Source organism: Notamacropus eugenii, chromosome 6, assembly GCF_028372415.1.
Source record: "Notamacropus eugenii isolate mMacEug1 chromosome 6, mMacEug1.pri_v2, whole genome shotgun sequence".
Classification (NCBI taxonomy): Eukaryota; Metazoa; Chordata; class Mammalia; order Diprotodontia; family Macropodidae; genus Notamacropus; species Notamacropus eugenii.
This window is the reverse complement of record NC_092877.1, coordinates 47107715-47126742: the sequence shown is the minus strand read 5'-3', so window position 1 is coordinate 47126742 and position 19028 is coordinate 47107715. Positions and strand designations below refer to the sequence as shown.

The 19028-nt window shown below is 45.1% G+C and overlaps 1 protein-coding gene across 1 annotated transcript in view; it reads right to left on the bottom strand.

Moving 5' to 3' along the window:
* ADAM33 (ADAM metallopeptidase domain 33) overlaps window positions 1-16888 on the bottom strand; it is a 31190-nt gene extending 14302 nt beyond the window's left edge. The window contains exons 1-2 of the mRNA XM_072619899.1: window positions 16716-16888; window positions 2543-2622 (exon numbers count right to left, since the gene is read on the bottom strand). Coding sequence (XP_072476000.1) covers window positions 2543-2622; window positions 16716-16839 — 204 coding nt within the window. The 5' untranslated portion in view covers window positions 16840-16888. The remainder of the gene's footprint in view (window positions 1-2542; window positions 2623-16715) is intronic.
* Window positions 16889-19028: the final 2140 nt, after the last annotated feature.

The window sequence follows — 19028 nt, the reverse complement described above, 5'->3', positions numbered from 1 at the left end:
ATTAACCATAAGCAGAGCACTTTCAGGACCGAGCATGGCCTCCCATTTCATTATCTGCCTGGTACCCAGCCATCCTTGGCTTCTCATCACCTTTTACCAGGTGTGTGGTTCTGACATGTACACTAAGGAAGGGGCCACTGACAGAGAGAACAGTCACATCACCTCAGGCAGTGAGGCCCCCTCTAGAGGAAGCTGATTTAGAGAGGGGGAACAGAATAAGTGTCTATATAGTGTTTACTACATGACAGGCACTATGCTAAGCACTTTATAAATATGATCTCATTTATCCTCCTAATAGCACTATAGGGTACCTGGCTTTCCTATCACAACCCCCATGCTGTGCTCTTGCCCCCCAAGCTGGAAGGAGACACCTAGAGATCACCCGGAAAATCAAAGGGGCCTTAGGGATCATCGTATTCAACTCCATCACTGGAACTGAGGCCTGAGAAGACAACATCCTTGTCCACAATGACACAGCTGGAAATGGCTCATCCAAGGTGAGCCAGTAGAAGGGCCAAGATTTGAATAACAATAATAGCTAGTATTTGTATGGTGCTCTAAAAGCTGCAAAGCTCTTTACCAGAATTATTTCTTTCTTCTCCCACAACACTGGGAGGTAGGTACTATTATTCTCACCATTTCATAGACGGGGAAATTGAGGCAGATAGAAGTTGAGTGACTTGCCCAGGGTCACACAGCTAATTAGTGTCTGGGATCAGATTTGAACTCCAGGACCAAACCACCTGGCTGTCCCAGGCTGTTATAGATTTAGGTCACCATATTGGATTAGAGTGGGGTAGGGTACAAAGAGAGGAATGTTTGACTCCCTAGAGACTTTGTTTTCCCCCTTGTGGAAGGATGAGACCAGGCTAGCTCTATAATCAGGAGAACTATAGAACTGTATAGGTGGTCCCTAGGAAGGCAGAGGATCACAAGAGTTAGGGGTGGGGAGGAAGTGTTGACTTGCTAAGAAGCCCAAATTCCTGCCCTTTTCAGGGAGCCCTTGCACACTAGTTCCTAAAAAAAGAGGGCAGGAAAGTTGTCTTGACTCTTTGTCTCTCCCTACTATACCCTTCTGTCCCCTCTCTGAATGAATTTTCTGGTTCTCTTCTCTGGTCAATAACTGTGGGGAGGAGATGCATCCTAGTCATAAAAGAGACAGACTTGAGTCAAGGAGAGCCCAAGGAGACTCGGGTTTGGGTTCCTAGCTCCATGGGTGACTTAGGGTCAAGTTGGGGACCTCAGTTTCATCATTTGTAAAATGCAGGGATTGGGCCAGCTGGTCTCTAAGCTCCAGTCCCAGCTCTGACAGTCCATGAGACTGTTCTCTTTAGGCCCGGAGCCTTTGTAAAGCCTTCTTAAGAAGGGAGGCAGAAATCTGGTCCCTGTAAGCAGAGTAGGCGTTAATGTTGACAGACGAGCTGAGAAGGGAGGTCCCTGGGGATGGAAGGGCTGTGGGAACTGGCTAGAATGTGTAGAGAGAGATCTTCTCTGCATTGGAAGGAGGGCGGGATAATATTGGAGGCACAGAACAGAGGGCAAGGGGAGGGAGTTTGGAGGGAGAGAGGGTAGAATTCCTGGGAGTTTTGTTTGAGAGACTAAACATTCTCCTGCCCTAGAGGGATGGGGGGGGGGGGGGGGGATGGCAGCAGCCAGGGTCAGGGCTGGGCCGAGTTCCTGGAAGGGAAAGGAGGGGTGGTGGTTGGGAGAACCTGATCTGGCTTGGGGGGGTAGGGAGAAATGACTTCCATGTGTGTGCATCGGTGGCCCAGGATAATGAAATCCATATGTTTCTGACTCGCTTGAGTCCCTGCCCTTCTTGGCTCTAGCTTCCATCTGGCTCAGCCTATAGAGACCAAGGTGTCCGTGGCTCAGTTTCCCACCAGGGACTCTGCTCTGAGGTGGGACAGATGACACCGAGCCAAACACCACAGGGGGACATAAATAATCCTGAAGGCTGAACAAGATTACGATCCAGATGAGCACTCCCCCCCACCTCCCCACACACACGCATACATGTACACATCACTTTTCTGTGGGATGGTGCATGATCTGGAGACCAAGAAGATCGCAGAATTAGAGAAAGTCCTAGGTAGTCAGATGGAAGACCTCAGAAAAACAGAGGAAGAAAAGAGGAAACTGAGGCAGAGGAGGAGAAATAGAAGAACAGGAGGGATGCTAGGAGCAGAGAAAGTTTCAGAGCGTCCTAGGATACCGGTGACAGAAGATAAAGGAGAGAAAGTGAGAGAACAGAATCTGGAGCTTGACCTCCCCACTGGGCATCCCAGCACCTTGGCCTTGATGAATGCAGAATGCTGGGAGCCATGTGGAGATGGGGTTTTCAGGACTATATAAGACAGCTGGAGTCCAACAAGAGTGAAGGAAGTGATGGCTGTGGGCATAGTGCCCACTGACGGTGAGAGAAGACAGCTGCTGCCCTCTTGGGCCCCCAAGAAATATGGGCAGAAGTCATTCCAACCAGCTCCCTGCCTCCCAAATGGATCCTTTCAGGGATTGAGGGGGACATTGCTGTGGCACTGACCGTCTCTTCTGTGGTGATCTCCCGACGGCTCCGGCTGCCCAGTACCCAGTGGGGGGTGACTGGCTCTCCAAAAGGAAGTCCTGGGAGGGGGATACAGAGCAAAGGGTGAGGGGAGATTCCTGAGAGATGACCAGGCCTGTGGTGAAAGTACAAAGGCCCATCTTGCAGCAAGAAGGACTGAGGTTTGATGCCAAAAAAGATTTCTCCACTGGAAGAAGGTGGCTAGAGGGCGGGTGGAGGAGGGAGGCCCAGAAAGACAAGGAGTGTTGTATCCTCTGTGTGTGTGTGTGTGTGTGTGTGTATGTGTGTGTGTATGTGAGAGAGAGAGAGAGAGAGAGAGAGAGAGAGAGAGAGAGAGAGAGAGAGAGAGAGAGAGAGAGAGAGAGAGAGATGAAAACAGGAGAAATGTATAGAAAGAGGAGATAGGAAGAAATTAAGAAAAAAGGGGAGAAAATACCATGATCATTACCTATTACCAGATTCTATACAAATGTGTTTAATTCATATTTGTTTGTCTTAATGGATGAATGAATGAATGGGGTTTGGGAGAAGGGACAGCAGAGAGTGCCTTCGTGAGCCATAGGGTCTCTGTGATATCCCTCCCCTCCCCTCTCCATGGCTCTGGAGGAAGGATCTGGATGAATTCTAGCACAGGCCACTTGGTGGACAAGAGAGGGAATGGGAAGGAAGGAAGAAAGACCAACAACCACTTTTAGTCTCCATCTCTCCCATAAGAGAAAATGGATCAACATCCCTAACTCCAAGTCTTGGCCTGAGGAGTCACAGAGACATGAAGAGAAACTGTGAGGAAGGTAGAAACACTGCAGGGGAAACAAGCAGATAGAGACACTGGGGGGAGGGGGTGGAACAGGGACTGAAAGTCAGTCCATGAAACAAGGAGACACTGAGGGAGGAGGAGCCAATGAGAAAGTGAGAGACGGAGAAAAAGAGGAACAGAGAGACACACAGAGAAAAGCAATCCCAGGCATGGGGAAATGAGAGAAAGAGACACAGAGACAAACAGAGAGGGGGGACAGGGGGAGACAGAGAGAGAGAGAGAGATTCATAGAAAAGGAGAGACACAGACATGCAGAAATCAATGGAGAGGTAAGGTAAGAAAGAGAGACAAGTTGAAAGAGACAGAAATGCGTTAAAAGACACAGAAACAGATAGGGATGCTCCTGAAAGGGTGAGGGATTAGGAATGGAGGCCCAAAGGGAAGGAAAGCCTAGCATCCCTGACTGGTGATTTAGGCCATCCCCCTGCCTCCATACCACATTGCCCTTCCTCAGCCCCACCCAAGCCCCAAGACCAGCCCTCCTCCACCCTAGGCCAGGCCTACCCCTCCTCCCCAAAGGAAGCAGCTGCTGCTCCAGATGTGGGTAGAGGAGGAGTCTATATGGCTCTTAATTCCCTTTTGTGTCTCTCACTTCCCCTCCCCAAGTTGTTTATAGCTAGGACTGCATGTCATGATCTGAGAGAAAGAGGGGTTCAGGCCTGGACCCTCCCTCAGTTGGGGGGGGAGTGAGAAGGGGAGAGAAGCAAGCTGAGAGGGCTCCTGGTGAGTCACAGGAGAAAGGAAGTTACTAATGCAGCCAAAATGCCTGGAATCTTCACCCTCTTTGGTTTGGTCTCTCTAAATCCCACCAGCTGAACCCCTGTTCATTTGAGGCCTCTCACTGACCCATGGAGCCTTGAAAGCCCTGATGCCTGGCTGGCAGTCCTGTATCCAGCCTTAGACAAAGCTAGTAGAGTAGAGGAGGAAAACAGATGGGTGTGGTAGAAAGACTCCCAAATTTGAGTCCTCTGCCGTATCTGACACTGTAGACCACGTTCTATTCCTGGACACCCTCCTTTTTCTGGGTTTCCATGGAACTGGTTTCTCTTCAATCTGCTCCACATCTGACCACAACTCCTCAGTCTGCTTTGCTGGCCCACTGTCCATAACTCTTTATCCTGGGGGTGTCCTAAGACTTTGAGCCCTCTCCTCTCTGACCTGTTACTCAGTGGCCCCATCAGCAACCACTATTTCAAATATCATCTCTATGCAGATGAAATTCACACCTGTATATCCTGCCCCATTGATTGTAGTCTTTCATCACCAACTGCCTCCTGATCATTTTGAACTGGATATCCCAAAGGAATCTCTAACTCAACACAACCAAAGCACTCACTCTTGAGGCATGAAAACATGCCTATGTCAGTGTCTCCTGAGCCTCTAGCAATCTGTTCCCTGTCCTCCCCAAACAGCTAGAAATGACATACAACATCTTTTATAATGTCCCTATGACTACCAAGTCAAGACCCAAGTGCCTGGGTCCTACGGTGGAAGCAGGAGCAGACTCACCCAATTGTCCAGGAAAGTGTTCTGGTGACTAAAACTTTTACGATGCTAAACTGCATGCAAGACCTAGAATCTTATTCTGGTATATTAGACCCTCTCTGGGTACTGACTTCTTAGAAGTCACCTCCAGGAAGATTTGCATTCTGGCATCTAGATGGTGACCTATAGCTGGAAATGTCCATAGTACCCACAATCACATTGCCCAGATCACAGTCACTCAGATGGACTCACTTTCTTGAGGATTGGAGCCATCCTAGGACAATTTTTAGGAAGGAAAGTGGGGTTGAGAAAAAGGTCAGGGGGGAATAACTCTTGTCAGCACTAAGTGGCTTGTTTAACCTTCCCATCCCCCATACATCTAAGAGCCTCCTGGAAAGTCCCCTCCAGGAAGACTTCCTTGATTGGGGAAGTCATGTCCCTTATGTCCAAGTATTTGCCTCTTTACCTTTCCCTAGGTTGCTCCCTAGTTTTTTAGGGCACAAACCTCATAGTTCAAAACCAAGGGAAGGAGGGAAGATGCCCCACCCACCCTGGGCATGTGGGGTTGATTCAAACCAGGCTTCTTGGACCAAATAAACTCTGAGGTTGCCTCGGCTTATCTCCTCACATCAACTGCCTCATTCTCACACAGGAAACTCATAAAACCCCTGGGGCTGAGTCCAAGGCTCTGTGGCTGCTCCCTTCCCAAACAACCTCATCTCCTTAAAGGAGGAACTCAAAGTAGTGCTCAGTCTGAAGCCCCTCCCTACCTACATCCCTAGTGTCTCCCAGATCTCAGTATGCAGAGCAGAAAAGGAAATGACGGGACAGGGTTGGGGGGTAAAGGTAGGGGGGTGGGAGTGAGGACTGGCCTCAGCAAGACTGAGGCTCAGGTTTCCCGAGCCCACCTCCTCAGCTAAACCCTGATCCCCCAGTTTTCTCATAGCCCGCACCATTTCACTGCCAATCCCTTCACTGAACCCCCATTCTCTCACTGACCTTAATGTCCTTAGTGAACCCCTCTCCTTTTCATTGAGCCCCTATCCTCTTATTGAGACAGCATCTCAGTAAGTCCTGATCCCTTACCAAGACCTTATCAGCTTAATGAACCCTCACCCTCTCACCGATCTCTTATCCTCTTACCTAGATCCCTATTTCCCCCCACTTCTCCCTTGTTTCTTCTCACTGGGCTCTCATTTTAACCCCCAGAGGAGGGGGCTGCAATGGGCAAATGCCCTTACTCCAGACCTTTTTTACTTAGACTTTTATAATAGCCTCGTAACTGGTCCCCTGTCTTTCTCCCCACTCCAAAATACACTGCACTAATTGGACCCAGTCACTCCTTAGCTCAAAATCATCCAGTGCTCACCAAAGAAAACAGAAAACCCTCACCTTGAGGGTCAAGAATCTCTGCAGTCAGACTCCTCTCTGACTTTTTAGCCTTAATAAACACTGCTCTCCTTCATACATTCTATGTTTCAACCAACGGACCCTTCATCTCCTGTTATGGTCCTACCCTCTCTTATTTAAGTGTCTCTGCATCACCATCCCCCATACTGTAATGGACTTTCCGCCTCACCTCAAATCCTGAATCTCCATCTGTTGAAATCTTTCTCTTCCCCCAACACTCTGTTCCTACGTCCTCTATGAAGGCAGCTCCAGGCACCCTCAGTGGGGTATGTTCTAACCAGAAACAAGGTGTGTGTGTGTGTGTGAGTGTGTGTTTTAGCGGGCAGACAGAGAGGGGGGAAGGTGAAGTGTACCCATTGCACATCTTCAACAACAGGCATCTGGCACCATGCCTGGCACTAGAGAACAAAAATGAAGCCATCCTAGATTCACCCCATCCACCCCTCCCCCAACACACACGCTTCGTCGCTATCATCTTCTACAGCAGATCATGATCATTGGTAACTAACTCCTATTCCCTTATTTGGACCTGTGTTCCTTGAAGGCAGAGACTGTTTTAGTTTTTGTATTCCAAACCCTGAGCCCATGCCTTGTATGAGGTCCAGGGATGAGAACTTCACCAGCATAAGGAACTCGACCCAAGCAGATCAGCAGCTCACTGTTGTCTCAATTGTAGCAGCAGAGCGCATTCTGGAGCACAGAGTGGTTAAGCAATTCGCCCCAGGTCACAGAGCCATCGTGCCTGTAAGGTGGGACTTGAATTCAGTGACACTGACATCAATTTCTTATCCACTATGTTTTCCACAATTAAAAAATGTCAAAGTGAATTGGCTAAGACCTCCCACGTCAGAGGCGTAAGGGGGGTGGGCCAAGCAGAAGATCCAGGAGCTGGCATTAGGAGTTTATAGAGAGGAATAAGGAGCAGGGGAAAGATTTTGCTTGAGGAACAACAGACTTAGCTGGGGTGAGGGGAAGGTCTTGCTGTTCCTCATACAGTCTGAGAAAAGTAAAGGATAAGACAGGGGAGAGGCTAGAGATTGGGAAGAATTCAACTCAATTCAACAAATTTTGAGTCACAACAATAGGAATGAAAAATGACATAGTTCGCTTCTTAAAGAAGCTCCGGTCAACCAACAAGCTTTTATTAAATGCTTACAATGCCTGTACAAAGCATTGTGCTTGGTCCTGGGAGACACATAAGCAAAAGCAGAGTTGTACCCGCCCTCAAGGACCTTAGCCTCTAACCCGGGGGACAACATGGCCAAAACAAGTCTATTTAGAAAGCTTACAAAATGAATACAAGAGAATTGTGAGGGAGTGGGGAAAGACTGCCAAGAGTTTATAATCTAACAGGGTGATGGATTGGGAGGGGAGAAGTCCTATGACATAGACCCAAGTAGAATTCCAGGTAGAATGTGAGCATGACAAAGTGATACAGAGAATGGGCCGGGAGAAAAGCCAAGCACACTAAGGCAGGAGCCATAGCAGAGTCTGCGAAGAGTGATAGAGACAGAAAAGGAGAGAATCTGATAGAACAAGCCGGTTCCATCATTCCATTTACTGAGGACCTCCTCCATGCACAAGCCTGAGCTCCCACTCTAGTCCTAAAGGCATTCTTATTTTGATTATACTCTCTCGGTGTTCAGCCCAAGAGGGGTCCCCAACATCTCTGCTGAGGTCTGTCACCTGAGTAAGAAGAATTCAGGAAGCCTCCACGCAGACATTACATAAGGTCTCAAGATGAACCCAATGGTCATGCCTGGTAGAGGTACTCCACCTCTAACTCACTGCGGGACCTGTGATCCTTCCCCTCTGAGTCTGTTTTCCCTTATGTAAAATGGGCATAAGTATAATAAAGCCCATCTTCCCTCCCTCTTAGAGCTCGTATGAAGATCATGTGAGAGAATAGATAGGAAAGATGCGTGATTATTATTCTTTTTTTTCTATTATTGTCTATTTATTATTTCTATTATCTAACTCAGACTCAATGCAATTGGAGCATGTAAAATGCATGGTGGATTAAAATGAGCCCTTGACTGGGAGATCAGAGCCCTAGTTTCCAATCCTACTTCTGCCCATAACAAATGAGTTGTATAACCTTGGACCCGGGGCAGTTAGATGGCCAAGCAGATAGAGCACCAGGCCTGGAGGCACGAAGTTCAAATCTGGCTTCAGATACTTCCTAGCTGTGTGACCCTGGGCAAGTCACCTAACCCTGTTTGCCTCAGTTTCCTCATCTGTAAAAGGAACCAGAGAAGGGAATGGTAAGACATTCCAGTATCTTTGCCAAGAAAACCCCAAATGGGGTAAAAAAGGACTGAAACAAATGAGTAGCCTTAGGCAAATCTCTTCTGTCCTCTTGGTCTCAAATCTCTTCTTTAAAATTAAGGAGCTGAATTTGACGAAAGTTTCTTAATCTGGGCTCACTAGGGGCTCCAAGCACTTACTATGTACCAGGCACTGTGCTACCAGCCAGGGCTACAAAAAAGAGACAAAAGAGAGCTCCTGCCTTCAAGGAGCCTACACCATGAACTTGGATGTGATGTTTATAATTTTAATAACAATAATATTTTAATAATAATTTAAATTAATGATTATTTATTTCCTTTACAATACTATACATTTTATTTTATGCATTTAACATTATTCTGAAAAAGGGTCCATAGTCTTCACCATCCTGCTAAAGGGGTCCATGATATATACTAAATTGTTAAGCCCTTTGAGTTAGAAGATTATTAAGGTGCCTCTCAACTCTGACATTCTGTGTTCTATGGTTCTGTGTAGAGAGGGACTTTTTTATGACCCTAACTATTCAGATCTGTCTTCTGATAAACAGGAACTAACATTGAAGTTCCCCAGGTGATAACAAACCTACAAAACCCCAGAGGCCTCACTACCTACTTCCCAACCACAACAGTCTCAGTTTTACACATACTCCCCTCCCCTGCCCTCTGAAGTGCTTTGTGGGGCAAAGGGGTGGGGCACCAGGACTTGTATGGGTAAGAGATACCAGGAGGGTCTGAGCCCTTCTCCCAATTGACTTTCCACCTCCAATGTCCACATCTGGCAGGAAGTGTGTCCCTCCCCGATCCCCAGAGGCTTTAAGTGAGCAGAGGAGAAAGGAAACACATACAGAGAACCCAAGAGAGTTGAGGAGACGCAAAGAGAAGAAGAAGCAAAAAAAATGAATAAAAATCCTAGAGGCCCATGGCAGTGAGACCTCAGCCCCAATCAAGGAGAAATGACTAGCAAATGAATGGAGGTAGGGGAAATGAGAGTATGGGACACCCAAGGCACCTCCAGTCACCTGAATCCCCACCCATGGGGTCCTGTTCCCATCCAGAAGGACTCAAACTTCGCTCCAAAAACTGAAGCCCAGAGAGAAAGAGAAGGCTTCCCTGAAGCATTCCCCACCGGCAGGAGGGGATTGAGGCCAGGCTCCAGAAAGCCTGGGGGAGGAGGAGGGGAGTGTTGGGGATGTGGGAACTGTCTCAAATCGACCCCCTGAGCAATGACTTCACTTGATTCTCCTTGGGAAGTGACAGGAGGGAGGGAGGGAAGCCAGAAGAGGAAGGGGCATCCTCAGATCGTTCCCAGACTCCACCAAGGCCCTTGGGGCTCTCAGTCCTAACCCCTGACCCTCTCTCCCTCCCCCATCCGGTTGGAGGGGGTGTGGAAATGAAGCTCCAGGAATGGAGGAGGGGCTGACTATGGGGGAAGACCCTCAGGCTTGCTTGTCTCGAGGCCTCCTGACTTTCCTTTCCGATCCTGTCTGGACGCAGTCAGTGTCATCTTCCTCATACATGAATATGATCCTCTCTCTCCCCTGTTCAAAACTCTGACAGGGTAAATGGAATTATACATAGGATTTGTAATTTGTCCAAAGCCACACAACAAAATAAATGGCAAGGTTGAGATTTGAACCCAGATCTCTGACTCCAAATCTAGCCCATATCACATGTTACCCACACTGCCTCTGACTCACACACTTAAAGGCACCTTAGGGGTCATTTGCTCCAATCCCCTCCTTTTACTGGAGAAGGACCTCAGTCCCAGAGAAGGGAAGGGAGTGATTTGCCCAAAATCACACAGGTACGATCATGAGGGAAGCCATACGCAATGTAGTCCATGATTCCATGCTGTCTCTAATCCCAGCTCTTTGCCTGCTACAGGATTAATGGGAGAAGACTTGGTCCTCCACCTTGGGTAAGGCATAGCAAGGTTGGGGAGACAAGACACCCCAAAGAGAAATAACCAAGCAAAGGATTACCACTAGGCACATGGCCACAAGACTGCATAGAGATCTCTCTCATCCAGTCTCATCGCTTCAATTATCACCTTCATGCAAGAAATAAAAATGAACATTTATTACATGCTGCTACATATGGAGCATTATGTTAGGACAGATTGCGGACATGGCACTTATAAGATTGGGGAGTTGAAAACCAGTGGTACCCAACTCAAATAGAACTTGTAGTTGCTAAACCTCATGTAGGATTCCCACTTACTCATAGTGACTTAGAAAACCATATATTAGTATTATCTATGTTCTATTGCATTTTTATTTATTTTCTTAAATATTTCTCAGTTACAGTTTAACCTAGTTCTTTTGTACTTGGAAGTGTTGCTGGCAGCGCATTTGACACATTTGTTGTAGATAGCTCCCAAACTTATGTTTTCAGTCTCATAAGCTTTCTTACAAGTTCTAGTTCTGAATATCCAATTGGTTTTTGGGTATCTCTAACTGAATGTCTGGTAGACCCTTTAGACACAAGAGATTCCAAAGTGAACCCATCATCATCTCTCTTAGATCTGTCCTCCCAAACTTCTCTATTTCTGTTGAGAGCACTAATATGCTCTTAGTCACTCAGCCTCAACCCTTCAAAGTCATAACTGACTGCTCCCTGCTTCCTCCCCATCAACCTTCACTTCTCCTCCCCACCCCCATTCCAATGAAGAACCAAAATCTGTCAATTCTACTTTTACAATTTTTTTCATCTGCCTCCTCTTCTCCACTCACACATCTCCCTCCAGAATTGTCTACTACACCTCTTGCCTGTGTGATTGTAATATTGTTCTAATTGGTTTCCTTGTATCCCATATTTACCATCTAGCCTTCAAACATCTTTCAAAATGATCTCCCTAACACTCAGATCTGACCAAAGTGGATTCTCTGCTTGGAAAAAAGAAGATAAAATACAAATATCTTAGCCTAGAATTCAAGGCTATACATAATCGTACTCCAATCTAGCTTTAAAAAATTTTTTTAAATAAGTTGTAATGATGATTTTTGTTTTTGTTTTAACATTATGGTCATTTTTGTAAATACTGTCCCCCTCCTCTTTCCTCTTGAAACAAACAAAAAAAACCCCAAAAACATTTAAAGAAAGACAACTGATAGAGAAACCTCAACTGACAAACACTCCATTTTAGTAGTCTCGCTATAAGGAAAGAATGACATTTTGTTTGGGTTTTTCAGTTACTAACTTGGGCTTCTTTTTAGCAATTTTTTCATTTCCATTTTGTATGTTGTTCTTTTTCTCTTCCTTACTTCCCTCTATATCAGCTCATACAAGTTTTCCTGTATTTCTCTGAATTCTTCCATCTGACATTTCTTAAAGCACAAAAACATTTCTTTGAATTCCTATGGTTCAGTCTTTTCAGCCATGTCCCACTCAATAGGCCCACACTTTGTTTCCAGCCCTTTGCTTCCACAAAAGTGCTGAGATGATTATTTGAGCATATATGGAAAATTTATTTCTGTCTTTGATTTTGCTGGAGTTTATGTCTAGTAATGGGATCAAAGGGTATGAACATTTTAATTGATATCCAGAAAGGTTGGAACAATTCACAGTTCCATCAATTGTATATTAGTAGGTCTGTCTTCCCACAGACCCTCCAGCATCAACTTCTCATGTTTTTTTTCTTTAAATAATATTTAACAATTTTCAGGGGGTGAAATGAAACCTCAGGATTGTTTTAATTTGCATTAGTAATTGGGAACATGTTTTATAAGGTCATTATGGTTTGCAATTCTTTTTGAAAATTGTTCCTATCTTTTGATCTCTTATCTACTGAGGAATGGCTCTTGGCCTGATAAATTTGTGTCAATTCCCTCTATATTGTGAATATCAGACTTTTATCACTGACATTTGGTAAAAAGATTTCTTCCTGTTCAATAGCTTCTCTTCTCAGTATATCTGCACTTATTTTATTTCAAATCAGCTTTATTCATCTTATTTCACCCTGCTCCCTTCACACACTCCAACTTCTAACCAGCTAAAATCATTAGCTGTTTGGGATTTTATCTTGTCCTCTCCCACTTCTGTGCATTCTAAGACTATTCTCTGTGTCTAGAATAAGCTCTTTCCCATCTCTGCCTATTAACATTATTTGGTTCTTTGAAAGACCCACCCAAGACTTCTGTGAAGACTTCTCAAATTTCCCCTTTTCTCTCCCTAGCCCCTAGCTAAAAATTCTCCCTTCTACAATGTTCCATAATACTCTGGGCACTCCTATGTACTTATCACATTCTAATCTGTATGATAATTATCTCCCACCTCAAACCTCATCAGACAGAAAACTCCCGCAAGGTAAAGACCATGCTTTAATTTGTCTTTGTATCAAGAGTCCAGCAAAAACCCCGTATGCAGCAGATGCTTAAGAAATGGTTGATGAATGAATGAATGAACAAATAAAAATAGAAGCAGTAAGAGATAAAGTTGGAGTCAGATTCTGGAGAGTGCTCAATGTGTGGTTAATGAAACTGGACTTTATTATCCTTATTCCAATCCTTCAAGGAATTCATGCGAATCCTCATAGGGTTCAGACTTGATGAAAAAAGATCATAGGACTTGGATTTGGAAGAGATATTAGAGCTCATCTAATCTAGCCCAACTGTTTTGCTCACTTCACTGGTACAGATGACAACCTATTCATACCTTCTCAACTTGTGCTACAACTCTTATCCATTTCCTCTCGTAAATTCTTCATAGGGTGCCTACCCAACAAGCTAAAGGTCTTTCTCTAGATCTTTTAAAACTTCGTGGGTGCCACTGGAACACTTAGACTCTTCATCTGTTATCACTTGCTCTCTTCACAAGATTGGTCTGTCTCCCCCACTCAGTGGAATGTTTTGTACTACTTCTTGTATAAAAATTGTCTTTGGAAATATACTGCCACCTAGTTATGCCCACCAGGTATCTCTCCCTGGCCTCTGAATCATCTGCAATTTTGATTCCTTGGAGCTTATCATATAGCATCACCAGGAGAATATTGTTGAAAAGGTGGACTGATACTGCTGAAAATAGCTTGGGGTCATTGAAAGCACTCAGGAATTTCCCAAAATTCATTCATCCTGACTTCCTTTTGAATTTTGTGTCAATTGTATGTTCATCTGAAATACTTATCCAAAATACATGTGCTGATGGACTCAATCACTCTAATCCATCCAACTTGCATGATATAATTTTGACAATAAGAATTCTTCATCCATTTGGTATTTCCTGTGTGGATTGTTTAATCTCTTTTGAGTGATCATGGATCTCACTGAGGAGGCTCTCTAGGATACTAGGACTTACTATTATCTTCCCCAAATTATCTGCAAATCAGATCATCTAGAGGACTTCACCATCTATAGGAAATCCTTCCTTTTGGACTTTGTTCAAGACATGACACTGACAAATGTCCTTGTTGAGCATATATTTCCCTGCTTTATGTCTTGCCATGTGGCAAAGTGGATAGAAAGTTGAAATGAAAGTTAGAAAGACTTGGGTTTGAATCCTGCCTTGGACACTGAGTGGCTGTGTGACCCATATCAAACAACTCTCAGTCTCAGTTTCTTTATCTGTAAAATGAGATAATAGCAGCAACTACCTCACAGGATTGTTATGAGGATCAGATGATACAATATATATGGCACTTTGCAAATCTTAAAGTGTTCTATAAACATTGACTAATTATTACTATCATTATTGCTGTTATTAACAACAGTAACCAGAAAGTCTTTGAATAAAGTATTCTCTGTTGCCTATATCAGAGAATCTTGTATGATTTTGACATATACATAAGGGACATCATGTTGGAAGTTTGCTTTTGTCTAGTGGTTTATTCTCATCACTAATGACGGTGGAAAGACCCTTTGCCCAATGAGTTTTGTGAGAAAAAGGAAATGGTATTCAAGAAGATGATATTGAAAAGGGTAACTAAATCTAATCAAATACACAAAAGAAATCCATATGGGAGACAAAATCATTTTTAAAAGTAGCTAGGTATTGATTTACAAGATAACTTGGAGGAGATTTCAAAAGAAAGGAGAAAATCACCAACAGTATTATTAATTACCCAAAGAAAGTGCCCCCAAAGACATCAGCAACTGTGGACAGATGACAGCTTTTCCATTTCCATAAAATCTCTCTGAGAATGGTCCGTGTAGAAATCGAAATGATCATTGATGAACATATGAGAAGGGAACTGGGTGACACTTTACAGATTTTTTTTAAATGGATCTCATTTTTTTTTTAAAGTCATATAATTAACTGAGTCAATTTGTTTAATGATGGTCAACTACAAACAGGAAAAAAAAAGGATTTGACTCACTAGAGCAAAACCAGACCTAACGTACAGATCCTAGCAACCAGGTTTCTGTTTCTACCACTCTACTGAAACTGTTTTTTCTCAACTCACTCCTGAGCTACAAATTGACAAATGCAATTGGCTGTCTTGAGTCTTCACTGTGTTTTTCTTCTCCCAGCTTTTAAACACTGCTGACCACTACTTCCTGCTGGATATTTTCTATTCCCCTGGCTTCAGAAACAGCACATTCTCCTGGATTTTCTGGCTAACTGCTCTCCTGTCTCCCTGGCTGATTCCTCATCCTTTTCTTTTTCTTTACAAGGTTTTTTTTTTTCTCCATAGTTCACATTCTCTACTGTCTAAAGACTCTCGCCAGACAATCTCATTCTGCTCCACACCTTCAGTGATCATTTTTCTGTACTGATTCCCACATTTGCTTTCTGAGCTCCAGATCTGCATGTTTAACTCAACATGGGACATCTCTACCCAAGTGTCCTCCTGGTCTAGTATATCCCAAATTAAGCACAGTATCTTTCTTCTCTAAAATCATTATCCCCTAAACCTCCTCTTCCTTCTGCTATCACTATTTCTGTCTGGCATAGCCATCATCTACCTAGTTTCCCAGGTTTGTAACTATGGTGGTATCTTAGACTCTTCTTCACTTCTCCCATCCAATCAATTACCAAGGTCCTGTTGAGTTCATTTCTATATTTCTCACCCCACCACCTTCCCCCCAATTTCTCCTGCTACCCCAGTAGAGGGTTTCTTTACCTTGTGCCTGGACCCTGATAATATCTTCCTAACAAGTCTTCTTGCCTCCAATCCATCTCCCTGAATATTCTTTCTTATGTAGTCATGTCCCTCATTTACTATACTTTAACTTTAAGTGAATCTTGGTAAAATGAATAATGAAGGACATTTATCTGGCATTCTACATACATTATCTCATTTGAACCAGGAGACAACTCTGTAGGATTAGATAACTACAGGAAATAGTCTACATTTTACACCTGAAGAAACTAACACTCAGTAAAGTTGAGTGAGATATCCATGATCAGGGGTGGGATTTAAACTTAGTCCTTCCTGACTCCATGTCTGTCCCTATTGTCACTAACACCAGAAAGCCAACCAAGTAAAGCTTGACTTCTTTTGTTGGACATTCAAGGATCTCCACAATCCAGTGGTACCTCACATGGGCAGTCTTATGGCATGTTTACTTTCTCTCCAAATTTTCTGGGGCTAAGGCTCCTGTCTTATCTAAATTGTGTATCTCTAGGAATAGATAAATCAGTGTTTATTCTATCCTGCAGAATTGTTCTGAGCCCTAAGGTCCCTCCCAGCTCTGTCTACCCTATTTGCCTAGTGTCCGAAGGTCCTTTCCCAGCTCACACATTTCAGGTTCTGTTTCTGAGTTCCTTTCCAGCTCCATTCTCTGAGTTGGCAGGAGAATCCCAGGCCCCATCCCCAGAGGGGATCCCACCAAGCTGATTCAGAGATACACAGATCCATCCTAAGTGTCTAAATGGCAAATCTCAGCCTGAGTGATGGAGTCAGCCCCAGGGTTCAAACCCCGGTTTGTCCCCGAGACAGCCGCTGGGAATTCACTTTGGTCCTGGAGCGCCCCTCTTCTTTCCAGCCCCATCGGGGTTCTCACCCTTCTCCTGCCTTTCCAGGCCCTGGTCCCTACCCCACAGTGCTCTGCCGAATCCCCTTCCCTTACTTGGAACCATTGGGGTCCCTCTCAAAGTTCAGATCTCCATTCCAGCCCCAATCACTGCTTACAGGACCAGGATGGTCTCCGGACCCCCTTTCTTATTCCCAGCCCTTGCACCCCCGATTCCTTCTGCCCATAAGACCTCTCCTCACCTCTTGGCTCTCGGACCCGGGCCCCAGTCCCCAGCGGAAGGAGGAGGAGGAGGAGGAGTCCCGGGGGCCAGCGGGCTGTCCCAGGGCCCGGCGAGCCCGAGGCCCGGTCCGAGCCCCAGCCCATGCCTGCCCAACTCCAACTCCTCGGCCCCCGCCTCGGATGTCCCTACCTCCTTCGCTCCCCTCCAGTCTCCAGCCCCCGCCCCCTCTTCCACTCCGCCCTCTCTCCAGGACTCCCGCCCCCTGCCCGCCTGCCCGCTCGCCAGCCGGGGCCCTTCCCCTTCTCTCTGCCCCCTCCCTCCAACACTCCCCCCACCCCCCACCCCGAGCCCGCGGCAGCCTCGAACCCCATACTAGTCCTGGCCACTCTCCCTGTCCCTCCCTCTTTCTCCGACTCTCCAGTCCTGCCCCACCCAGTCTGGCCCTGTCCCCAGTCTTAGGTCGGGCCCTGACCCAACCCAATCGGTCTTCTTTTTCACTGAAGTGGGGGGGAGGGGAGGAGGGAGTTATACGTTTTCTGATATAGCCAGAAGCTAGAATTTAGGACATCAGAACTTAAAGCAGAACAATCCATGCAAAGGGGTTTTTCAGAACACAGGAGAAAAGCCTGGAAAGGTCCTTGAATGTCAGGAGAAAGCAGCTTAGAGCACATAAATCCATCCGCGAAAGTCCTACCCTGAGGCCTCCGATATGGTGTGGGTCATAGATTTAGAGATGGAAGAGACCTTAGAGGCCATATAATCCACCCCCTCTCCCATTTTACAGACGAGAAAACTGAGGCCAGGGGAATTTAAAGGCTTTATCCAAGACTATGTGTATGTATACAGGCAATGATTGACCTTGGCAGGATTTGAGCCCAGTTTTCTAATTACCCTGCTCCACACTAACTCTGGTGATTGCCTTAGATGGTCCTACCACCATGGGAATACTTCAAAGTGACAGACTTTGCCAACTTCCATTCACTAAACTCCAGGGGCTTTCTATTATCTCCAGAATCAAACATAAACTCCTGTGTATAGCATGTATAAAGGGCAGCTAGGTGTCACAGTGAAGTCAGGAGAACCCTAGTTCAAACCTGTCTTCAACCACTTACAAGCTGTGTGACCCTGGGAAACTCATTTAACCCTATTTGCCTCCTTTTGCTTATCTATAAAATGAGTTGGAGAAGGAAATGGCAAACCAATATCTCTGCCAAGAAAATGCCAAATGGGGTCATGGAGAGTTGGACACAACTGAACAACATGGCATGTAACTTTTCACAAATGGGTTCTATCCTAGTTTTCCTGGACATTCCTACACATCACTCCCTTCCACTGAGGCCCAGTAAAAATGGGCTTTTTTTTTTTTTTTTTGGTTGATCCTCACACAAGATACTCCATCTCCCATCTCCATGTCTTTGACCTGACTGTCCTCTGTGTCCATAATGTGCTCCCTTGTCACCTCCTTTCAGAAGCTCTGGCTTCTTTCTAGATTCAGCTCTAGAAAGATGTTTTACATCAGCCTTTCCTGGTTTCTCCTCCCTACTAGTTTCTTCCCCTCTACCACAGTTACCTTGTATCCATTTTCAAATTTGTACATATTGTCTTCCCCGTATAATGAGAGCTCCTTGAGGACAGGAATGATTTCATTTTGCCCTCTTCAGAGCCTGGCAGAGAGACTGGCATACAGTACATATTTAATAAATGTTTGTTGATTGATCTTGTTTATCTGTCTGCTGTCTGAGGATCAGTGTGGGTACAGAGAAGCACATAGCCAGTAGAATGGTAGGCAAAGAACAATTTGGTCATGAAACAAAGGAAAGTACAAACATGCTTCCTTGGCCTTCGTAGTCCCCTTCCTCTTTTGCAGAATGACAGAAAAGCAGGTGGGGGAGGGGAGGGAGAGTTAAGCATCTGACAGTTTTTAGATCATCTATTAGTATCAATTTGACTCTTGATGTTCCTGAGTGTAAGATCTTTATTCAGTTTGCCTGAAAACACCACCTATGTCCCTTCCTGATATCTTCATTTTCTTGCCCAGAACTTCATTTTAGAAGGTCTTCTAACATCCTTCTACTGGCAATATTTGTCCCGAATTAAACACAGATTAAGTTTCAGAAGCTTTCTGCCAAATCTGGAAACTTGCCCCAGGAAGATGAAAAAAAACAAAACAAAGCTGTTCATGTCTATAACCTATGGTATGGAGTACCCCCTCTGCCCTCCCCTCCGTACTCAAGGCTCCAGGCTCACACAAACAAAAGACCCAAGAGGATCATATGTACTCTGGCTAACTAACCTCATCCAGAATTTACTCTGGGAAAGTTTCCAATTATAG